The 20,878-nt window shown below is 39.4% G+C and overlaps 1 protein-coding gene across 1 annotated transcript; it reads left to right on the top strand.

Annotated features, from left to right (window-relative positions):
- Positions 1-9,704: 9,704 nt before the first annotated feature.
- Positions 9,705-19,979, top strand: LOC105039362 (squamosa promoter-binding-like protein 3). The gene is given in 10 exon segments (XM_010915503.4): positions 9,705-9,859; positions 10,424-10,907; positions 11,000-11,173; positions 11,176-11,315; positions 11,318-11,546; positions 11,549-11,822; positions 11,972-12,108; positions 17,265-17,522; positions 19,056-19,434; positions 19,604-19,979. Coding segments are annotated over 7 exon segments (1,398 nt in total). The 5' UTR covers positions 9,705-9,859; positions 10,424-10,907; positions 11,000-11,148; the 3' UTR covers positions 19,391-19,434; positions 19,604-19,979.
- Positions 19,980-20,878: the final 899 nt, after the last annotated feature.

The raw sequence follows: 20,878 nt of genomic DNA, 5'->3' as shown, positions 1-20,878 counted from the left end.
CTATGTCAGTAAATAAAAATTTTTATTCATCATGCCACATCATCATTCGTATATCATATCATTGATGTCATATCATATTCGTCAGATATTTTTTGTCACGTAAGCAACGATTATTGCCAGCTAAAATTTTTGACGAAAGAAAGAGATAAGGATTCAAAAAAAAAATTATATTAAAATGATTCTAAACGTATGGAGATTAAAGTTTAAAATTTTATAATTTAAAAATTATTTAAAAAAATTAATTTAGTTGAGGAATTAAAAATATAATTTATTTATGAAAAAAAAAAGAAAAACGAAGAAGAAAGAAAAGATAGATGGGTTGTCACGCCCCAAACCCAATACCTGAGTTGGGCACATGACACGGCCACACAAACCCTAGAGCAGCACCCTAGGATCATGTAAGGCCTAAAATTTTAACACTTCAAAATTTTAAATAACTAATTAAATACCAAATCAATCAACCAATGTCACAACTTCAAATCAAATGCAATCTTGTTCAATACAACTATTCAAATGTTCTTTGGCATCAGAGAATTTTAAACTAACTAAATTACTAAAGACTTCAGTCCTCATTTGCTCTCGCCCAAACCATCCAATCTAAGTTTCCTGTGAGTCTGAAAAAAAAATAAGAAGAAAAATATGAGCTTCTCCAACTCAGTAAGAATCACTGCACATGTACATCAAGCCAGTAAATAGAATTAATATTTCTAAAACCAATGCAATTGAGAAATCTTCTAGGTATACAATAACTAGAATAATATCACAAATATGCATATGTATCATCATACATCATCAGGTGGAATCTTCATTCATTGTTGAATTTCATATTAAATATTGTATCTTATCATATTTTTGATCTGTCAATATTTCACCCCTTTTTGGCTTTGGACTAACCCAGACCATACCTCAATCTCTTTCCAATCCAATTATTCTTTCATAAAAGCCTTTCAAGGCTGTCCCAGGATGAGCTCCTGGCCGGCTGTCCCACGTATGAAAGCCCGTGAGAGGCTGTCCCAGGCGTAAGCTCCTGGCGGGCTGTCCCAGGTATGAGCTCCTGGCCGGCTGATCCACCTGTAAGCCAGTGGGGGCTGTCCCAGGCATAAGCTCCTGGCGGGCTGTCCCAGGCATGAGCTCCTGGCCGGCTGATTCATATGTCGAGGTTAGTCCAAAACATACCCTTTTCATTCAATTCTGAATTTTATCGAATCATTTCAATTTACAGAATGAATAAGTTGATAATTCATGTCCATAAGATTCATACCATCAATCATAAAAATTCTTTCATAATATACTCAAAAAAAATATTCATATAAGCCATATCTCAACGTCTAAAGCATAAAAAATTCATCGATTATAATTTCAATATTGCAATTTCAACATATAAGATTAACAAATAAATAACATAAATTTAGCGATGATCATGTACAGGATTCTTACCTCGATAATTGGGAATTCAAATTCACAACCTTATAGTCCGAAAATCAAGTCCTACTCGTTGTCTCCCTGATCGTTAGACTGCTCTCCTATCAAACAAAAATAAATTGATTTAACCAAATAAATTTTCTATATATTTTAAGGTCATCTGACTCATACCCATGTTCCCCCACCTTTTATATACATATATATATATATATATATTTATTTATATATATATATATATTTTATTTTTTTTTTTATTAAAGAAGAGAGAAGATGCTTCTTCTTCTTCTCTCCTCACGTTCGAAAACAGGGACCCGAGCCCCCATTCGAACCTCTCCCCATATCCCGACCCAGAGAACACCCCCAGCCACCTTCCCCGGCAACGTTCCGACGCCGGCAATGCTACCGTGTCGGCGGCAGTGTCACCCTCCTTGTTACCGGCGGCAGGGAAGGAAGAAAATCACAAAAACAGGGTATCCCTGTTGAGCCCGAACCGGCTCCTTGCCGGCTTCCGAACACCGGTGACCGAAGAATAACAAGGAGAAGAGGAAATACCTGGTTCCGCCGTCCAAAGAAAGCTCCGACGACTCCTCTTTCTTCCGATCAACCCCCCCACGGTAACCTTTGAGAAAGTTTCTCAAAACCCTCGATTTTCTTCAAAATTTTTGGTTGTAATCTCCTAAAGGAAGGTCGGAGGATCTTATAGTGGAGGTTTCCTACCCTAGCCGGACTCTTTGAGTCTGAAATTGCCGGAATCGTGAAGGAAGAAGACTCCGGCTAGGAGTCTTCCTCCTTCTCTATTTTTTTTTTTTGTGTTGTTGGGCCGTCTGGACTACAGGCCCAGATAACCGGGCTGCTACAATCTCCCCCCCTTAAAAAAATTTCGTCCTCGAAATTTACATACCTGAGTTTTTAAAAAGTTGTGGATACTTGATCTTCATTTCTGTCTCGAGTTCCCATGTAGCCTCTCTCTCGCTATGATTGCTCCATTGTATCTTTACATAAGGAATAATTCGATGTCGTAACACCTGATCTTTCTTGTCAACAATCCGTACTGGATATTCTTCATAAGTCATATCCTTCTGAAGACGCAAAGGTTCATAACTCACGACATGACTTGGATCTGGAATATACTTCCTCATCATCGATATATGAAACACATCATGAACACCAGATAAAGTCGGCGGTAATGCTAATCGATATGCAACCTCTCCGATCCTGTCTAAAATTTCAAAAGGGCCAATATACCTTGGACTCAACTTACCACGAACTCCAAATCTCATTACATCTTTAGTGGGAGAAATTCTCAGAAAAACATGATCGCCTACATGAAATTTCAGCTCCCTTCTTCTATTATCAGTATAACTCTTTTGCCTGCTCTGAGCCGTACGAAGTCGTTCCTGAATCATGTGTACTTTTTTCACTGTCTGCTGCACTATTTCTGGTCCCAACAGTTTTCTTTCCCCCACCTCATCCCAACAAATGGGCGATCTACATTTTCTTCCATATAATGCCTCGAAAGGAGCCATCTAAATGCTTGCTTGGTAGCTATTATTATAAGCGAACTCAACCAATGATAAGTGATTATCCCATGCTCCGCCTAAGTCCATGACACAAGCCCTTAACATATCCTCTAGGATCTGTATGGTTCGTTCTGATTGTCCGTCAGTTTGAGGATGAAAAGCTGTACTGAAATTTAACTTGGTTCCAAGAGCTTTATGAAGACTCTTCCAAAACTGCGAAACAAATCTACTATCTCGATCTGACACAATAGTAACTGGTACTCCATGCAGTCGTACAATCTGCTCTATATATAAGCCTGTCAATCTTTCTAAGGAGAGACCAATCCGAAAGGGTAAGAAATGTGCTGATTTCGTCAATCGATCAACAATTATCCATACAGCATTATTATTTCAAAATATTTTAGGTAATCCAGTCACAAAATCCATAGTAATATGCTCCATTTCCACTGAGGAATAAGAAGAGACTGTAGTGGTCCTGCTGGTCTTTGATGTTCAGCTTTTACTTGTTGACATACCAAACATTGGGCTACAAATTGTGCAATATCCCTTTTCATACCAGACCATCAAAAATTTCTTTTCAAATCTTGATACATCTTTGTGCTTCCAGGATGCATAGTGTAAGCCGAACAGTGAGCTTCCTCTAGGATCTCATCTCTTAATCCTGAAATCTTGAGAACACATAGTCTGTTATCAAATCTCAATGACCCATCCTCATGTATCCAAAATTTTGTCTGTATACCGGATTTCACTGCATCTATGACCTTTTGTAACTCTGAATCCTCCTTTTGAGCTGCTTTAATCTTTTCAATCAAAGTAGGCTGTAGTACAAGATTTGCAAGCTGAACTTGAGAATCATGCGGTCGTATTTCAATTATTGATTTCTCCAAATCCAGCAATATAGATTTTTATGAGGTAATTAGAGCAGCCAATTCACCAGAAAACTTTCTACTTAGAGCATCGGCTACAATATTTGCTTTCCCGGGATGGTAATTTATTGTCACGTCATAGTCCTTCAGTAGTTCCAGCCACCTTCTTTGTCTCATATTTAACTCCTTCTGAGTAAAGATATATTTTAAACTTTTATGATCTGTGAAAATCTCGCAATGCTCCCCATATAAGTAATGCCTCCATATTTTTAAAGCAAAAACTACAGCTGCTAATTCTAAGTCATGAGTAGGATAATTTCGCTCATATAACTTCAGTTGTCGAGAGGCATAAGCTATCACCTTTCCTTTTTGCATCAAAACACAACCGAGACCTTTACGAGAAGCATCGCTATAGATAGTGAAACCCTCTGTCCCAGATGGAATGGTTAAGATTGGAGCAGTCACCAATCGTCTTTTTAACTCTTGGAAGCTTTGCTCACATTCGTCTGTCCATTCAAATTTTACTTGTTTCTGTGTTAGACGAGATAGAGGCATAGCAATACTAGAGAAACCTTCCACAAACCTTCGATAATAGCCAGCTAATCCCAAAAAGCTGCGTATCTCTGATACGTTAGTGGGTCGGCTCCAGTCAACTACTGCCTCCACTTTCCTTGGGTCAACTGAGACACCCTCCTTGGAGATGACATGCCCGAGAAAAGTAACACTGCTCATCCAAAATTCACATTTTTGTAGCTTTGCATACAGCTTCTTTTCCCTCAGAGTTTCTAATACAGTCCTCAAATGTTCTTCATGCTCGAGTGAGCTTTTCGAGTAAATTAAAATATCATCAATAAATACAACTACAAATCGATCCAAGTATGATGCAAACACTCGATTCATAAGATCCATAAAGGCTGCCGGTGCATTGGTCAGACCAAATGGCATGACCAAAAACTCATAATGCCCATATCTAGTCCGAAAGGCTGTTTTTGATATGTCTCCCGGCTGTATCTTCAACTGATGGTAACCAGAACGAAGATCAATTTTTGAGAAAACTTGAGCTCCTTGCAACTGATCAAACAAGTCATCAATTCGTGATAAAGGATATTTGTTTCGCACTGTTACCTTGTTTAATTCTCGGTAGTCTATGCAAAGCCGAAGGCTACCATCTTTCTTCTTTACAAAAAGTACTGGAGCTCCCCAAGGTGACACACTAGGTCTAATGAATCCTTTGTCCAACAACTCTTGCAATTGTTTTTGTAATTCCTTCAATTCTGCTGGAGCCATTCGATAAGGAGCTTTAAAAACTGAACTCGTACCAGGGATCAGGTCAATAGAAAATTCAATCTCTCGATCAGGAGGTAGTCCAGGTAGGTCATCAGTAAAAACATCAGAAAATTCCTTCACAATAGGGATATCCTCTAACTTGAGTTTTTCATTCTGAGTTTCTAATACAGTGGCTAGAAATCCTTCACATCTTTTTCTAAGAAATTTCTGAGCATGAATAGCTGAGATGAACTTCTGGTGAAAGAAGGGTTTAGTGCTCTTAAAACTAAACTCTGACTGATCTGAAATTTGAAACATTATTGTCTTTTGGAAGCAGTCAACTGTAGCATGATATGCTGCTAACCAATCCATCCCCAAGATTAGATCAAAGTCCTTCATCTCTAAGACTAATAAATCTGCTTTCATCTCCCTATCCTCGATACTTAGCACACAATCTTTGCAAATTGAATTTACCAAGATCATCTCTCCACTTGGTGTACAGACACAGAGATTATTTTCTAAAGGTGTAGGAGACATCTCTTTATTCTTCTTAATAAAACTAGTTGCTATAAAGGAGTGGGTAGCTCCAGGATCAAATAGAGCATAGACATTGTTGGATGCAATTTTAATCATACCTGTCAGATATTCATTTATCATTCAATGCTATATGTCCTTATATATCTAAGCATATAATAATTCATGACATATATATAAAAGAATTTTTAAGAGATCGATTCAGTACCTGTCACCACTGAGTTAGAAGCATTAGCATCCTGTTGTGTAAGTGCATAGACTCGTCCTTGGGTCTTTGATTTTTGTTGTCCCGCATCTTGTCTTTGTACATCTTGGGGTGCTCGATTAGCGGGGGTATTCTGATAATTTTGAGGCATCTGCTGTCTCTGAGATTCTCCTCCATTGCGGCATACAACTGCTTTGTGGCCATCTCGTCCACATTTGTAACATTGTCCCCCAGGCCATGTGCAATCTCGTTTAAGATGGGGTCCTCCACATCTATAACATATAATGCTCCCCTGATATTGAGTTTTACTTTCAACTGCAGACTGGCTTGGTTTTGGGGTTTTTGGTTTGAAGGTTCTGCTACTTTGACCTTGAGAATCAATTGCTCGATCCCTTTTCTTCATACTTTTCTCTCTTGCTGCTTGAGCATCATTGAGTCCTTTTTCTATTATTAAGCATTTGTTTACGACTTCTTTATAAGTGGGCAGCTCAAAGACAGTCACTAACTGTTGGATTCTATCCCTTAATCCATTCTCAAATTTTCTGGCTCGAATATTTTCTTCAGCTATCAATGCGGGGGCATATCTCGACAATTCTTCAAATTTGGCTGCATATTGAGCAACTGTCATGTGGCCCTGAACCAGTCGATCAAACTCTCGAAATTTCTGGAGTCGGATACTCTGGGAAAAATACTTTTCATAGAAAATCTTTCTAAATTCTTCCCATGTAAAAGGTACATCATTTGGCCCAAGCTTTCCAATTTTTATCTCCCACCAATCGGCTGCCTCACCTTGTAACATAAATGTGGCAAAGGTGACCTTATCTTCAGCAGGACATCTCAAAGTATGGAAAACTTTCTCTATTGCTTTTAGCCAGCTTTCAGCTTCCATAGGATCTGAGGTCCCTGAGAATGCTGGTGGTGCATATTTTTTGAAGTCTAATAAATTGATTCGACGTTCATACTGATTTCCCGCTCCTTGTTGTTGCTGGGACTGCCGCTCCTGAAATATTTGTTGTATGATCTGCTGTTGGTGTCCCTGTTGCACCTCCAATATCCTCCTCATATCTTTCCTTGCAGCCACTTGTTGTTGAACCAGTACTTGCATTAACTGAGCTGTAGTAATTTGTCCCCCAGGTTGAATTTCAGGTTCTCCTGGAGTTTCTTCCCCGGGAGTGACCTCAGCAGGCTCAGTAGGATGTTCTTGTTGTGGTGCTTCATCATCCGATAAGGGTGGAGCATTTTCTTGTGGTGTAGCTGGCTCCCAAGTACTAGAGCCATCTGCAAAACGAGTAGGTCTCCGATTTCGTCCACGCTCAGTCCCTCTTGCCATGACAACCTACACAGTTTCACTTTAGTCAAAAATTTAAGAATAATGTTTCGTATTAGTCAATTTCCATCTAAAAATCTACCCATATACTCTCTCTCTAAAATAAACCTTAGGATTCCTAAACCTAGGCTCTGATACCACTCTGTCACGCCCCAAACCCAATACCTGAGTTGGGCACATGACACGGCCACACAAACCCTAGAGCAGCACCCTAGGATCATGTAAGGCCTAAAATTTTAACACTTCAAAATTTTAAATAACTAATTAAATACCAAATCAATCAACCAATGTCACAACTTCAAATCAAATGCAATCTTGTTCAATACAACTATTCAAATGTTCTTTGGCATCAGAGAATTTTAAACTAACTAAATTACTAAAGACTTCAGTCCTCATTTGCTCTCGCCCAAACCATCCAATCTAAGTTTTCTGTGAGTCTGAAAAAAAAATAAGAAGAAAAATATGAGCTTCTCCAACTCAGTAAGAATCACTGCACATGTACATCAAGCCAGTAAATAGAATTAATATTTCTAAAACCAATGCAATTGAGAAATCTTCTAGGTATACAATAACTAGAATAATATCACAAATATGCATATGTATCATCATACATCATCAGGTGGAATCTTCATTCATTGTTGAATTTCATATTAAATATTGTATCTTATCATATTTTTGATCTGTCAATATTTCACCCCTTTTTGGCTTTGGACTAACCCAGACCATACCTCAATCTCTTTCCAATCCAATTATTCTTTCATAAAAGCCTTTCAAGGCTGTCCCAGGATGAGCTCCTGGCCGGCTGTCCCACGTACGAAAGCCCGTGAGAGGCTGTCCCAGGCATAAGCTCCTGGCGGGCTGTCCCAGGCATGAGCTCCTGGCCGGCTGATCCACCTGTAAGCCAGTGGGGGCTGTCCCAGGCATAAGCTCCTGGCGGGCTGTCCCAGGCATGAGCTCCTGGCCGGCTGATTCATATGTCGAGGTTAGTCCAAAACATACCCTTTTCATTCAATTCTGAATTTTATCGAATCATTTCAATTTACAGAATGAATAAGTTGATAATTCATGTCCATAAGATTCATACCATCAATCATAAAAATTCTTTCATAATATACTCAAAAAAAATATTCATATAAGCCATATCTCAACGTCTAAAGCATAGAAAATTCATCGATTATAATTTCAATGTTGCAATTTCAACATATAAGATTAACAAATAAATAACATAAATTTAGCGATGATCATGTACAGGATTCTTACCTCGATAATTGGGAATTCAAATTCACAACCTTATAGTCCGAAAATCAAGTCCTACTCGTTGTCTCCCTGATCGTTAGACTGCTCTCCTATCAAACAAAAATAAATTGATTTAACCAAATAAATTTTCTATATATTTTAAGGTCATCTGACTCATACCCATGTTCCCCCACCTTTTATATACATATATATATATATATATTTATTTATATATATATATATTTTATATTTTTTTTTATTAAAGAAGAGAGAAGATGCTTCTTCTTCTTCTCTCCTCACGTTCGAAAACAGGGACCCGAGCCCCCATTCGAACCTCTCCCCATATCCCGACCCAGAGAACACCCCCAGCCACCTTCCCCGGCAACGTTCCGACGCCGGCAATGCTACCGTGTCGGCGGCAGTGTCACCCTCCTTGTTGCCGGCGGCAGGGAAGGAAGAAAATCACAAAAACAGGATATCCCTGTTGAGCCCGAACCGGCTCCTTGCCGGCTTTCGAACACCGGTGACCGGAGAATAACAAGGAGAAGAGGAAATACCTGGTTCCGCCGTCCAAAGAAAGCTCCGACGACTCCTCTTTCTTCCGATCAAACCCCCACGGTAACCTTTGAGAAAGTTTCTCAAAACCCTCGATTTTCCTCAAAATTTTTGGTTGTAATCTCCTAAAGGAAGGTTGGGGGATCTTATAGTGGAGGTTTCCTACCTTAGCCGGACTCTTTGAGTCCGAAATTGCCGGAATCGTGAAGGAAGAAGACTCCGGCTAGGAGTCTTCCTCCTTCTCTGTTTTTTTTTTTTTTTGTGTTGTTGGGCCGTCTGGGCTACAGGCCCAGATAACCGGGCTGCTACATGGGTAGCAGTACAACGACGATAGTTTCCCCTTGCCTTTAAACGAGAGACAAAGGCGACGGAGAGATTTCGGGCCGGCACCTCCTTAGTCCTTACATTGCAGGATGGACCCGGTTTTCAAGATGCTGGGGAACGTTTGGAGCGGTAGAAGAACATGACTCTCTACTGTACAAATGCCAATCATAGGCGAGTTCACGGAAGGGTATGCAGAGTAGGAATCCCCACTCCCTACGCACGGCCTGCCTGACCGCCCCGCTACCCTACGGACGAAGCGAGTGGCAGTTTCGCAATTCGACCAAACGCCCAGGGCGACAGTCGGAACCCACCTAAACCCCAGCATTCGACAAATCCGCCCCTCTCTCTTCCCATTCTACCCTCGATCCCTTCAGATCCACTCATCGTGGGCCGGCCATTTAATCCTGGCCGTCGGATGTGTCGGCCGCGTCCCCCCAGTCCCCGCCTCCTCCGGGGAGAAAAAGGGGTTTGGGGTAGGGGACTGGAGTTGCGGAAACGGCTTTTTTACTTGCCTGGGGAAAGTTAGGAAAGCACAAAGGGGCCTCGTTCGACGGCCACTCTCTCCGGACCGAGTTGGGGAGCTCCAAAAAGGCAAAACACCACGGTAAAACCGCCGCCTTCTCCGTCCTTTTTCGTCCCCTTCTAATGCATACATACACATAGACACCCCCCACCCCTTCTCCCCTTTCCACTCCCACCTTCCCCTCTGCCTCGGGGTCAAAGATTCTCTTGTCTTTTTCTTTTCTTTTTTTTTTTTTTCTTTTAATTTACCGCAAGAGTTTGCCTCATAGTGATGGGAAAGAAAGTATTATAGTATTTGTTAAAATATTTATTTGAATGAAGAAAAAAAATTGAGTTTTTTTTTTTTTTAATGTTTTCTTGGGGAATAGGGAGCTATCAATCAGTGTTTCCTGTTTCCACTGTTTGTGTGTCAGAAATCCATGTGTTTGGTTGCTGCACAAAAGAGAAATTTTTTTTTTTTTCCTTTCTTTCTGGACATAAAAGAAACGAAGGAAATAAAGAAAACGCGGTCTCCTATGATTGATTGCGGATCCGGAATAACCATACCTGCACCCCACCGTGCCGCAGTGGTTGTTTAGTAATAGATCAGAGTTTACTCGCACATATCGACTTCTTTCTCTAATACGCTCTCTTTGTCCGCGTGCAGATTTAGTCGATTAGGATAACATATCTGAGAAGTGGAGGGTTAGGGTTTGTAATCCTGCTCGGTAAAACAGTAAAACCTCTTTCAGGTTAAAAAAAGAAAAAGAGAAAAAGGGTGACTTGTGGATGTGAGGGAAAGGGGATGATTTTATCGGAAAGAGTAGCTTGATCTCCAGTATATCTCTTGTCAGGAGAGAGGAGGAGGAGGAGGAGGAGAATTGGAGAGAGCTTTGGGTCTGGATGGATTCATGGGCTTTATGTTCTTGGGATATCCCCATCCCCGAATCTCCCTATCTCCGTCCTTAGCTGTCTCCGCTCTTATGATTGGAAGTGGAGCAAATTTGGACGTGATCTAGCTAGGTTTCATCGGCCGCCCTCCCATCTCCATCGCTAAGTCTCTTTGCTCTCCGGCCGTTCCGTTGTCTGTCTACTCTTTCTTTCGAGTTTCTTGGCTTGGAACTGCTGGTGTTGTTGCTGCCGCTCTTGAGGTAAAGAAAAGTTCTTTTACTTTTTTTTCTCCGTGTAAGATTTGGGGCTGGCTTCCATGTCTTCGTGATTCTTACCTGCTCGATCTGTTTAGGTGCATCGCTTTGTCGGTCCCAATCTGCGACGACTTCCAAGTCAACCGGGGGTTTCTTATGAATTCATCTGCGATCTTGTCAGAGACCGGTCGTGGAGGTGAGGAGCAGTAGGTGAGGTGCTTCGTCCGAAGGAAGGCTAAGCTCTGAGATGGAGTGGAATACCAAGACTTGCTCTTTTGGGATTGGGATAATCTGGCGCTGTTCAGTGGGAATTCCAAGCAGGAGCAGCAGACCAACTGGAAGGTTGAAGTCAAAGCCGCTGGAGGGATCGACAGCGGCTCGGTGTATTCATCCGTCGGCGGTGGCAGCGGTGGAGCGGTGGAGGTGGAGCATGCTCTGGCTCTGATTTGGGGTATGGCTCCTCGTCTAAGAGCTCCATCTCGGCCTCCATTGATTCTTCATCGAAGGCGGGGGTGAAAGTATCGGAGTTCAACTTTGAGGGAGGGAACAAGGATTCGATGAGAGTGCAGGATGGTGGATCATCTGCGGCAGTGGTGACGGCGGCCATGTCTCAGGAGGCTTTGATTGGTCTGAAGCTTGGCAAGAGGACTACTTTGAAGATGTTTGTGCAGGGAGCAATGCTAAGAACCTGCCATCTTCTTCTTCTTCAGTCTCGGTGGTGCTGCCTACCGGTGTGGTTAAGAAGCCGAGGGTGACTCAGCAGACTGTGCAGAGTACTTGCTGCCAAGTTGAAGGTTGCAATGTTGACCTGAGTGGAGCTAAAGATTATCACCGCAAGCACAGGGTATGCGAAAACCATTCCAAATCCCCCAGGGTCATTGTTGCTGGTCAGGAGCGTCGGTTTTGTCAGCAATGTAGCAGGTGAATCTCTTGTAGAGACACTGTGCTTAATCAAATAGATACACTTGTCCCACTGATGCATGTTCTTGCCTTTTTAAAATTGTATTAGTGATTATGCCTTTCAGTTTCATAATTTGCATTTAACAATATCCTTGTTGTTGATGTTGAAGGTTCCATGATTTGTCTGAGTTTGATCAGAAGAAACGAAGCTGTCGTAGACGCCTTTCTGATCACAATGCACGTCGTCGCAAGCCACAGCCAGACACAATCTCATTTAACTCCACAAGACTTTCTTCACCGTTTTATGGTAATTTTAGATTCTTAAAGTTTTTGTTGATTCCCTCAAGTGTTCTGTCCTAGTGAGCCCCTTGATCAATCACGTATATGCCATGCTTGTTATAGACATTTCTCATGTGAGCTAGGTACCTGGAAAATGTGGTGATCTGGATTCACCCGAGGGAATTGCTTGATTTCAGATATTTATGCTTAACCATGACAATGCATATCTTCCTAGAAACATACACTTAAGGGTTCTCCATTTTTTTTCATTTATTTCATTGAGTAAATTAGCCTTTCTTGGAGGAGCACATACTATTTTTATGAACCTATCAAAATGGTTCAAGTTGCAAGACCGGTGTTTCAAAGTTTTTTTGCCTGTGCTATTTGGCTCATATACCTTGATATGCACATTTAGGCTTTGTTCATGTTATTTCCTACAGAAAACTTCGATTCTTATTTAAATTTTATCCTTTGCATGTCTTAATAAATTGTTGTTGTTGCATGGCATTATTAAATTTTGTCATCCAAAAAAGAAACCTGATCTTTCTAAAAAATTCCATCTTTTAAAGCTTTTTCTGAAATAGAGAATTGCCAGTTGGACCTGAAACCAACCCTAGTCTAGATGTTTGAATTGTTTATGGTACCACATTACCCAGTTATGGTCCTGGCAATCTAGGGTCCTAAAGGGTGTGAACCGGGGACAGACCTATCCTTTGGCTTTTTTTGCACAAACTGGCTGCCTCGGGACTCCAACCATGTCATAGCTTGTCAGTCCAAGCCTTTTATCATTGCACCAAGTAATGCCCCCTTTCTAGTTGGTTATGGTCAAACTCAAAAAACAAGCTTTCTTTACCAGGTTTTGATTGTAATCGACTAATTCCAACCATCATTTGTCTGTTTTGTGCCTGATTAGTTTTTTTAATTACTTTTTAAAGCTCATGAAGGAAAATCTTATTTATGGGTGATATATCAAGCATCATACATGAATTATTCCCGTTATTCAACTTAGAATCTTTGAGTTTTGGGAACATTTTAAGCATTTGGTTTTTGACTCATGAAAACTTATATGAAAGAAAAAGTGATTTTTGAACTATTTTTTATGTATGACCTAGAGTGAAACAGCATGGTATAATACACTTGAAGATAGGTTTCTGTTCAAGATTCAACTATGGTGGCATTTAGTCTCCCACCAAAAACTCTGATCAAGTAAGGTAGGCAACGGAGTACATAGGATAAGATGAAAGAAGTGAGGATATTTGTTGTTTGCCACGACCAATGAAATTTTAAAATTGGAAGAGAAAGACAGACTGAAGGTAAAAAATCAGAGAAGAAAAAGGAGATCCTCTCTGGCTTAATGTATGCAGAAAACTAGGGAAGGACAAGGCGTACACTTCATATGGTAGTATAGATATGGCACATCTGTATATAGATTATTGGGAATTTTATATTTGCAATATTCAAAATAAAAGAAAATGACTTGAAAATAATGAATGTCATGAATAGATACTCTGGAATAGGGTGTAAATGAGCCGGACATGAGTGAACTCAGGCCAACTTGAGTTTGGCTTAATGTTGTAAGCAGCTAGCTAGTGCTGGAATGACCATAGAAGGATTCAAATAAACATGAGACCTGATGCTTTGGGTGATCAAAGAGGAATAATAATAATAATAATAAAGCTCTAGCTTCCTGTACTTCTGTGCTACTTAATATTGTTGTAAAAAGAGGATGCTTTTGTGGAGAAGAAGCACCTGATCAGATTGGCATCCTTGGTGGTGCTGATCATCAGAGTAGGAACCCAAGTCATGGTGACGTAGATACATGCTTCACTGTAGCAGCTACAGAGAAGAGGAGGGGTGGAAGATAAGATGGGACAAGGATTTCATGGTGAAGAAGAAGTCACAGAGAAGAAATTTATTTATTTATTTATTTATTTTTTGCTGCCATTGGTAGAGGAGAATGAGAGGAGTGGAAGGCTAGGACAACAAAATTGGGACTTCAATACAAGGCATTAGATCCTTGTCTAATAATAAGTATAAAATTAGTTATTAGCAATATCTGTATAATTTTTTATTCTTATTTATTTTGAGCTATATTAATGAGCATGAGCAGCTGGGCTGAGCTTTGTTCTGCTCATTTGTATATCAGGCTCAAATTTTTGGCTTATGTTCAGCTTCTTTGCAAATTGAGTGAGTCAATATCGAGCTAAATTTTGAGCCAACCATGAGCTGCTTAGGATTATCTCATTTGTTTGACAGCTTTACGCTGGAATGAAAAAATTCAGTAGTGGGAGATCAGTTGTGTGGTGCGGGTAGCGTAGCTTGTAGACACCTTGGAATGATGCATGCTCAATTCTTAAGGTGACCTACAAATCTTTGAAGTCTGTCTGATATCAAGACTTATATCCGCACATATCACGTATTTAAGCTTTTAGAGTATATTCTTGTATAATGCACCCTGCTGGAAGGTGATAAGCCTCAACCATAACTATTCAATGAGTGGTCAAACACAGCAATTGGACACATGTCAATCATGTCTCCGAGGAGGCAGGGGAAATTAAAAGATGGGGATCTCTTAGCATTTATCACTTTATCTTTTTGGAGCTTGTTCTCAAGCTTAACTTGCAAATGGATCCTAGAATTGAAACATCATATCAAAAAAAAAAAAAAAAAAAGGAGGGCAAAAAGAAATTTTAAACTGAATGGTTGCATAACATATGTTTGCAATAAAATGGCCTTAGTGTCTTATTGATTTATTGCTTTATTGATCTTGCACATTATACAAGCAAATTGGTCAATGGCCCGTCCCTTCAGACATTTGTTTGGATGGATTGCAAGTTTCATTGATCATTCAACGTTTATGATAGCACAGGTTTGATATTAATGAGAAAGGATCTTTGCATGCTTCATAAGTGGACAAGTAGATTGGATGGGTTCAGCAATGTGACTCATAATCCGTCAGAACCCTCTCCATTAGGTGCTTCATGATCATCTTGATTTTAATAACAACCATAACTGTCAAGCGTTGTACCAGCTGTTTGGTATCAGCTTTATGAATCCTTATTCACCAAACATCCTATTTAGGGCTACATGTGATGTTCTTTTTTTGCCGCTCTAGCATTGGCAAATAGCTTTAGATCCATTTCATAATTAGACATGCTTATGAAAACTCTGTCAACCCACATTGAGCTTCCATCTTTTTCATGGAACTTGGGACCAGCATTTTCATAGAATTTTCATCAACTTTTGGGGAAGATTAGTTGGCATCTTTGCTATATCATGCAGGACGCCAATAACTAAGATGGAAAGGAAAAGAAAGACTTACCTCTTTGCTACTCAATTTTGGTAGTACTAATGGTGAGGGAAGAAACTTGTTAGGTGTCATCATCACATCCATCATTACATGCATTGCTTATCACCTTACAATTATTTTCATGCCTTACTTTGACAGTATTGATATGACATGGAAATCTGTTGAAGTATTCGCCACTAAAGAACTAAATTTTCAAGGCAACAAAAAAAATGTAGGCTGAAACTTAGACAAGGGCATATAGAGAACGGTAAGGCAATAAAGAGAATGATATCTTAGCAACTTGAATTCCTTGAGAACCACGATGCCAAAAGAGGACCCATTGCAACCTTCATATCAACTCGAACCTCAAAAACCCATCCTAATCATAATGAAGCTCTTGTAACCTATTACATGATCAAAAACTACCAGTCTAATTTTGGGCTAGACTTAAGGCTACTAATGTTCGACTCTCTCAGAACTTAACTATTGGGACTGGAAATTTGATAAGTATGAGGTTCACTGTTAATTTTCCAAGGAGTGCCCATGCACATTAGGTATGAATATTTACCAGTGTCTCCAAATAATGGAAGATTGGAGAAATTTGAAATTTTCATACCATATGTGCATATATTTTGTTATGAGAATACCATCCATTATGAGGCTTTGCCCTATATAGAAGCCATGAATGCATATATTATACATGAAAAGAAATAAGGGCTCATTAACCTTTTATTGAAGGCTCATGTAACTTTGCTACAACCCACTCTTAATCCTGTAACTTTCGCTCTACAAGTGATTTTAATGTTCTCCAAAAAGAAAAAAAAAAAAAACACATTCTGATTCAGTACCCTCCAATTTAGCTCTAGTGGTGCAACAAAAGCAGCCAAGTGTTACATCATTAAAATTTGTTCGACTCCACAGTATGATGCTAAACCAATGGCTCCAAAAAAAGATTATGCAGAGTTATGACTGATTTCCACCTTCTACCCTCCAATTCTTGTGCGAAAATTCCATCTTGAGCTAATTAGCAAATGGGATGTGAATTAGTTACATAACAATGTAACAAAAATGTTCTAAAATACTATGAAGGTTAATAACTGAAACATGTAAGATGCACCTTTGCTGCTATATGCCTATATCCCTACTCCTAAACTAATAGGCTATCCATGTGTCACATCTCTCTGCACCATATTAAAAGCGTAACTGCATGCACCATCCTTCAGAAACGTGATCCCAGTCGCTTGTCAAAGACTAGGTCCATTATCAAATAAACTATCAATTTTTACAACAATTCTTTCTGTATGCTTATAGAAATAAAATGCAATCTTGCCATCGTTTTCTTTCCTCTAGGTGGATACAAGAGCTCCAATCATTTTCCTGTGGTTGTATTTTTCCACAATCCCACTAAATTGCATGATGAGGGAATAGTAGAGACTTATTCTCTCGGTGCTCTGCTAATTGGTATCTTTCTGAAAGGCATATTGTGTACGCTTAAGTGGTGGCAGAAGAGTTCACAACCTTGTTTGCAGTGTTCCTCGTAGAGTCTAAGCTTTTGTAGTAAATCAGCCTTTACTAAATCTATATATGTGACCAGCTTTTGAGATTTTAGTTGCCAGTTGCCTGCTTGGCTAGCAGGCCTGCCTAGTTGCCTAAGCACATATATTGGCAACTTGCCTATCTTGCGGTCTGGTGTCTTAACTTTTGGTCTCTGTATCAGTCTGTAAACAAATTGGTACTGGTTAAATTTTCTCACAACCTTACAATCTTTGAATGATTTGGATTTAAGTTACCGTGTTTATTCTATAAAGGACCATTTTCTTGTTTTATATTTTATGCAATGATCTTTCTTTGATTTCATAGTTTTTGTGCTTTTGATCTTTTGATGACCTATCCAGATGATCGGCAAAATTTTCTCTGGAATCCATCTCCATTTGGTCAAATGAGGTCCACAGGAACTTCCACATGGGAAGGCTCATGTGACTTCAAAGTCTTGCAAATGAAGGGGTCTTTGATGAAGTCGACAAAAGCAGGGATCGTTGATGGACAGCTGCATCTGCCTAATTCCCAGCGTTCAAATACCTTTTCAACACTTTCTCATGAAGTAGACAGGCTCTTGCCACTCAAGGGCACCCCTGCCGAAGTCCTCAATCACGGTAATGTTTCATTGCGGTTCTTCTATTCTAGGGGTTCCATGAATTTGCTTCCTCCACCCAATAGCTTAGCAGTAGTACTCTTTATCATAAAATAACTTCATTGAACTTTGCAATGTTAACATATTATGTGATTATCTCAATGTGGTCATGCACTTTTATTTGTGAATTGGCAGATTGTAGATTTTATTTTTCTTAGACTCAGATTTTTAGATATTTTGGAAAAATGCTTAGTTTAGGATAATGGTGGAACCAAAAGGGGGAAGTGTGATATGAAAATACCCCTTACATGCTACACTCGTTTCCTCTCTCTCTCTCTCTCTCTCTCTCTCTCTAGCTTTTTAATTGATCATTTAATAAGCATCCTTACGAGCATGGGTGGAAAAGATATCAATCGCGACCCTTTGAAACATAATTGATGCAAATTTCACTATAAGTGTTTCACCTCTGACAAGATATATAGCATGAGGAAATACTCTTCAATAACTATATATTATAAAACTGCATTCATTATTGCTATGATTTAGATCTTCATATTTGGTGTTAGAAATGTTATGGCAATTGGTTTTGGCAGCAGGTTTTGTAGGCTACAGGTAAAACCACCCAGTGACCCTCGCATGCCTGGCTATGTTGAATGGACCTGGGTATCCATTGTATTTCCCTGAGAAGTGGGCTTAAAGTTCTGGATAAATAAAAGGTGTCATTCTTATTTTGTTACATAGCGCAATCTTCGGCACCCAATGGTGGTCATGATAAAAAAGTTTGAACAGTCTCTGTTTCCCCTTATGTATTACATCAATGCCTTTAAGTTTTGTTTCTTCCATGTTCTCGAGTTCTGAATAGTTTCCTATTCTGGCTGATAAAAAGCATCAATAACTTATGGGCCTAAACCTAAAATATATCATGCAATTACAAAACATGATTGCTTATTTGTTTCACGATGAAGTAGATCACTTGCATATTTTCATTCTTTTAGTTCATAAATTCAATTATGAAAGTTTTTTTTTTTAATTTATTGTAGATGAAGGAGTGAGTGTTGTTGTGTTATAATAACGTAGGCTTTGGAACTAATTTGTGGTGCAGGCTAGTCTGGCACTAGCTAAGAAAATACTGGTACCAACGAATGCTTGTTTCTTACATACAAATATAATCTTTTAATATTATTTATTGCATGTGTGCAATACTTACTGATGTTTTCTTTAAAGAGATCTCTGCATCCTTCTTGTCACATCTGGTTTGCCAAGTCTGCTGCAGCATTGCATTCCGCAAATTAATTTTTCTTCAGTAGTCCTGGCATATGGTTTCCTGTTATTTTGTCATTTACCTTAAGGCAGTCATTGCTCCATATCTGGACAAACGCTGATGGTGGTGTGCATGAAAGGCTCGTAGTTTAGCAGATGGTTGTCAATTGGCTTTCTGCTGTCCAGTTGTAACCAAAATCAGTTTTGGAAAAGGGCCAGAGCAATTGTTTTTGCTGTAGAATGGTAATGAATAGAATATTCAACTTTACGGGTAGATGTCTTTTGTCTGTTACAGGTCTAGAAGCATCTTTAACTGCTTCAAACTTAGATGGAGCACTGGACCTTCGGCGTGCTCTCTCTCTTCTGTCAACCAATTCTTGGGGTTCAGCTGACCCTGGAACAACATCGTCTGTTGTCCAGCTTGCACACGCTAACCACACCAGTGCAGCTCAGCCTACAATTCATGCAGTGAACTCAACCTCGGAGTATTGGCAGGATGAACATGCCCTTGCTCAGCAAGGGCGAGTGCTTTCCGTTGCTGCACATAGGAGTGGTAGCCAGTTCCAGGAGTTTCAGCTGCTTAAAGCTCCCTATGAGACTACGTTCTTTGACTCTAATCAGATCCATTGATGTCCAAAATCACATTAACTGCTTGCTGGATGGTAGGACCTGAGGTATATTATCTTTCCCTGGCCTTGATTTTTCCTTCTTGAATTTCCATAATTCCTTGATACTTGTTTGTCTTTGCCATTGAATTATGAACGTATGATTTAATATCAAATATGTGCTCACACAACTCTTTTATCTTTTCCTCACTGATACATGACTTCGTTCAAATGCCAGAGTTTCATCCTTTTGCATCACCAAAATTCCTTAGGCTGGAGCTACACATTGCAGCAGTGGAAGCTGGATCTCAAAGGACAGCTTCAGGTTCTAATTGTGCATCATGAGTGGTGGATTAGAGGGCGTACAATCTGTATTGATATGTCTACTGTCGGATGTTGAACCTTGATGTAAGTTTGGGTCAGGGAAACTTTTGCAAGACTTCAAATGGGTAGGGAAGTAGTTCTTGAGTGCTTTTACCTTTTGTATGATAATCATAAATAGCAGGCATATCTTGTAAAACCATTGCATTGCATTGGTTAGTTGCCTTGGCTGTCTTTCAGATGAAGTTTGATCTTTGTGCTAATAACAGTCAAACCTCTTGCATTGGTTTTTATCATGGACTAGCTTGGACATGAGGATGGTAAGGAATCCCAAGATCCTCTTGGTTGATCATACACTTGCTGCTCCATTGCGGACCGTGGACCATGAGAAGATTGGTTCAGTGCCTTAATGGTCTCTGAAACTTTGAGTTTAATTACTTTTGCTAGCTTTCTGTGTGAAATATTGTAGTCTGCGCTCTCTGCTTATGAAACCACAGCAATAGAATGGGAATGGAAAACAATTAGGAAAAAGAAAAATACTGATCATCCATCTGCTCCATTCCCTATCATTCTCAGCTGATGTTGTGACGCAAGTTCTTTCTGGCTTTCTCAGCATTTATTCAGAGAAAACAGATCAGCGGGAGAACACACGAGCTTAGACTTTCGTACATAAAAAGTGGAATTACACAAATTTTTTTAGGTGATAGAACAATTTATTTTATTCAAAGTCCAAGTTTTGTGTGCGCTGATTTTCTTAGGTGATAGCACAAATTGTGTGTGTAGGGGCGGCGGGCAGGCGTGCATGCGTGTCTAGCTAGATTTTGCTAGATTCAGGTGGATTTCATTAAGATCTGATTAGATTTACATTGGACAATGAAAATATCATATTAATGATTTGGACTATGGCATGTAATGTGCTATATTTAGACGATGTACATAGGAAAAATCATATGATTTGGAGAGCTATAGTGGATACATTAAATGGTTAAAAATATATATATATTATATATATATATATATATAATTTAAATTGTTTAATTTTTTGATCATTTTATGTAAGGTTAAGAGATTTCAAATCATGTCTTTTTTTTTTTTTTTATAGAAAAATAGTTAAAAATAATAGACTACATCCAATAATTTAGATCATCGATATTTAGATTGTTACCGTCCGATCTAAATTCGATCGAAGGTA

This window comes from Elaeis guineensis, chromosome 1 (assembly GCF_000442705.2).
Source record: "Elaeis guineensis isolate ETL-2024a chromosome 1, EG11, whole genome shotgun sequence".
NCBI lineage: Eukaryota > Viridiplantae > Streptophyta > Magnoliopsida > Arecales > Arecaceae > Elaeis > Elaeis guineensis.
This window is presented reverse-complemented; position numbering and strand designations above follow the sequence as displayed.